Source organism: Cicer arietinum, chromosome 1, assembly GCF_000331145.2.
Source record: "Cicer arietinum cultivar CDC Frontier isolate Library 1 chromosome 1, Cicar.CDCFrontier_v2.0, whole genome shotgun sequence".
Classification (NCBI taxonomy): domain Eukaryota; kingdom Viridiplantae; phylum Streptophyta; class Magnoliopsida; order Fabales; family Fabaceae; genus Cicer; species Cicer arietinum.
In genome coordinates this window covers 49,327,259-49,331,039 of record NC_021160.2, presented here as the reverse complement: position 1 = coordinate 49,331,039, position 3,781 = coordinate 49,327,259, and the positions used below count along the sequence as shown (strand labels likewise).

General features: G+C 30.4%; 1 protein-coding gene across 1 annotated transcript; it reads right to left on the bottom strand.

Moving 5' to 3' along the window:
- Window positions 1–946: 946 nt before the first annotated feature.
- LOC101497453 (cytochrome b6-f complex iron-sulfur subunit, chloroplastic) lies at window positions 947–3,775 on the bottom strand. The gene is made up of 4 exons (XM_027330505.2): window positions 3,663–3,775; window positions 2,858–2,975; window positions 1,923–2,105; window positions 947–1,223 (listed from the first exon to the last, which is right to left on the bottom strand). Exons 1-4 carry the CDS (start codon window positions 3,761–3,763, stop codon window positions 1,116–1,118), a joined length of 510 nt encoding a protein of 169 aa, XP_027186306.1. The 5' UTR covers window positions 3,764–3,775; the 3' UTR covers window positions 947–1,115.
- Between the last annotated feature and the right edge of the window lie 6 nt (window positions 3,776–3,781).

Sequence of the window (3,781 nt, the reverse complement as noted above, 5' to 3'; positions counted from 1 at the left end):
CAACTAATCACCCAATTTTTTGTAATCTTTAATTAATTAGGTGTTTTTGCACTTTTGGTTACAAAAATTATTCCAATTGTTTATCTTTTACTTAAGTAAAGTTAACTTTGTTATGCAATAATTTTAAATAGAATCCTTGTAAACAATCTTATTTACTACTAATATTACGAGACATGATTTAGCACACATTGATATAGTGCAAGATAAGATGGTAAAAGTTTTCTCAACAAAGAGTCACACATAGGAGATATGAGTCAAGTTTACAAACACATGAGGAAAGATTATGTTTCAGAAGTTATGTGTAACAACTCACAACCAACAAAGATTGATAAGAAGTATAAAAGTAACTTGTCTTTTTATTTTATTTTTAAAAAAATAGTAAATGACAATAATTAAATGTTAATTTTATTAGAAGAGAGAATTAAATTTATCACCTTTTTATCACTTGACCACTCTCAAACCACCTTACAACTTCAGATTATGTTTTTTAGTTATTGTTCAAGTGTTGTTTTCAAGATTTTAGATCTAGGTGATAATGCATGTTTTGAGTCTTACTTCAATCTAGTCTCATACATAATCAATAAGAAACCAAGTCCTTAAGTCTTAACTCAAGTGTCAAATGCCGATATTGTTAGGTTTGATATTTTGTTCTAAATTCGAATCCAGAATATCGTATGAGTTAATTATGATGGAATTTAAATCTCTTCTAAGACAAAAAAATATAAGACCACCAAGTCTTCATTTAGGTCTCAAGAAATGTTAAGTAGGTCTCAAGAAATGTTAAGTAGCAATGAGGTGTATCCCTAAAGTCAATTGACACATTATCTTACAGTTTGATTGGATTCCGTCTAAATTAACTCTAAAAAATCAATTCATGAGATTGTTCAATTTATATTCCATTCAATACGAGACTCCTAATACAAAAAGTAAAAAGTCATAAAAAAAATTGAAGTCTAAATTTTGTTTTCACCTTATACGAGCTCCAATTCACATAATATTAATTTAATTTGATGACAAAATGTGTTTATGCATCAATACAAAACAGAAATGTTTCAATTTCAGATATGGATATATATATATTTATATGTGACAATTAAGAGACAGTTTTAAGAAGTTTATGACCACCATGGAGCATCACCAGTTCTGAAATCTGTTTCAACCCAAGGAACAAACAAGACCTTCCCATCATCCAAACCTACATCACAATGTGCCAATGCCAGAGACTGTCCAACAAAAAGATCAAGAATATTCTTTACTGATCCAATAACAAAAGTACATGAAGCAAAGATAATTGAAGATTGAATTCTGAGAAACAAATAATATGTGGCGTGAATACTTAGAGCGTGTTCAAATGAAATAATTTTTTGAGGAAATGCAAATTTTTAGAGTAGTTCAAATTGTTCAATGTAAATTACATGTTTTGGATAATAAATTAGGAAAAAAATTTAACATGAAAAGTTTTCGTAAGTATTTTGTTAAGTTAAATTTAGACAATTTTGAATACCACATAAAACTTAAGAATTTGAAATACTCCCTTTACTTTGTAAATTATAAATCTTAAAATTGTCCCAATACTTTATCAAAATTTACAATTTTAACTCAATATATTTCAAAATTTGCACATTAATCCTTATAGTTTTCAAACTTTGGAGATTGGTTCTTATAATTTTACAAAATAGTCCATATAATTTTTGAACATTTGTAAATAGGTCTTATAAATTTTGCACATTCGTCGCTCAACTTTTTTAAAATTTTAGTTTTAGCCCAAATTTTATAATTCCATTTTGAAACACTTTTCTTTTGATTTTTATATTTTTATCCCAAAACTTTTATAATTTATAAAAATAATCCAACTTTAAATAAATATTTTATCTATTCAAACAACAAAATTCATAAATGACAAGGTTTTCCAATTTGCTTACCAAGGGAGCAGGTCCTCTTACAACTCTTCCTTGATCATTGTACTGAGATCCATGGCAGGGGCAGATAAACTTGTTCTCGGCGGTGTTAAACGGCACGACACACCCGAGGTGAGTGCATACTGCATTAATCCCATATGTTGCAAGTGTTCTGTCTTTCTCCACCACAAGGTAGGTAGGATCCCCCTGTCATTCAAAATATGAAAGTAGTTATTCAAGTTGAAATTTAGAAGTTTGAGGGACCTGGATCCTATACAGCTACTGTATGGTGCAACAGTTGTGAGGATCATTAAATTAAGAGAGAAATTTTATCTTTCTAAATATAATAGACCTCACAGTTGCTGCACCATACAACAGTTGTAGAGAATCCAAATATAAGTTTTAAAAGGAAATTCTTTTCTCTTATGCATGCGCGAGGCGAATGTTGGGTTGTTATTATAACTTGTTAGAGTTTCTTACAAAATTGATTAAAGTAATTTTACAGAAAGAATGCAGAATTGAAGATAAAAAGACTTGAGTGAAAATTGTTGTGGAATTATCAGTTATTTCATTGAGATTAAAACTGAAATGTCACAAGTAGTTATATACAACAAATCACTTAACTAATTCAGTTATAAGCCATAACTGAATTTGTGAAAGCCCAAAACCAACTAACTACAACTAACATAACTAACTTCCTATGTAATGATCTAAGCGACAAGCTAACATAACTAAAGTCTAGAGCTATGGCAAGCAGACATTCGCCTCGCGCATGTATAAGTGAAATAAAGAAGCAACATAAACTTGTTGAGCTAAAGAGAACAAATGAAAGCAAGAAGCTATGAGAAGTGAGATTGAAGAATAGTCTGAGAAAACTAAAGCTTCCAATATTAATGTAAAGAATTTGGTAAGAAATTCTGTTGAAGATGTTCTAAACCACTTGACAGCATACAACTTACCTTCAATCCTTGTGTAAGAGTACGGTCGCCAGGTCCATGTGTCTTGAGCCATTGCTCGGCGATGACATCATTCCCAATGGCGTCCTTGGCAACGGTACCACCAGTTGCAGAACCTGCCCTGTAATTTTTTTATACAGGTTAATAATTGGATAGATGAAGAAACCCAAAATGAAGAATTATAAACAGCATATTGGTTGGATAACAGTGAATCATAAAACTTTTGGAGGTCAAATGCAATAGATAATTAGCAATATGATAGACTTTGGGATTATATGCTATATATAGCCTTTGATGTTAATGAGACAAGAAAGCAAAGTGAAATAATGGAGCCATATTTCAAAAAAATAATTACAATAAGTGTCAATATTTCAAAGAAATAGCACATTATAGGTGTGAATGAGCATTGTGTTTGGCAACATCACAATGACACTTACAATTTGTCGAAGTTATATAGAGTACTCGCCGTAATTCTGTCAATATTACCGCAAATCCAAACGTGCACTAAAACTAAACGCCAATTCACACAACACAATTATACAAGTCAATATACAACATCAAAAGGTCTCACCAAATAGGGATTAAAACTTTAATTTTTTAAACATAAATATTTTAACTAATAGTAACAAAATATATGTTAAAAAAGCAAGTATGTATCAATTAATTAATAGAATTACTCAATCAATTATTTAGTTTCATACATACACAAAACCTTCCAACTAACACCCAATTTCACAAAGAGGTTATTTTACTTATTGATTCGGATAGGAAAAATAATAACAACGATAATAATAAATAAAGAACATACCCTGGAGGGGCAAAGAAGGTAGCATAAGGAACAAGCATTCCAGCAGTAGGAAGTGAAAGAGCACCAAGAAGAAGCAGATTCAATAAGTTCCTCTTCTCCATGTCTGGAACTCTATCAGC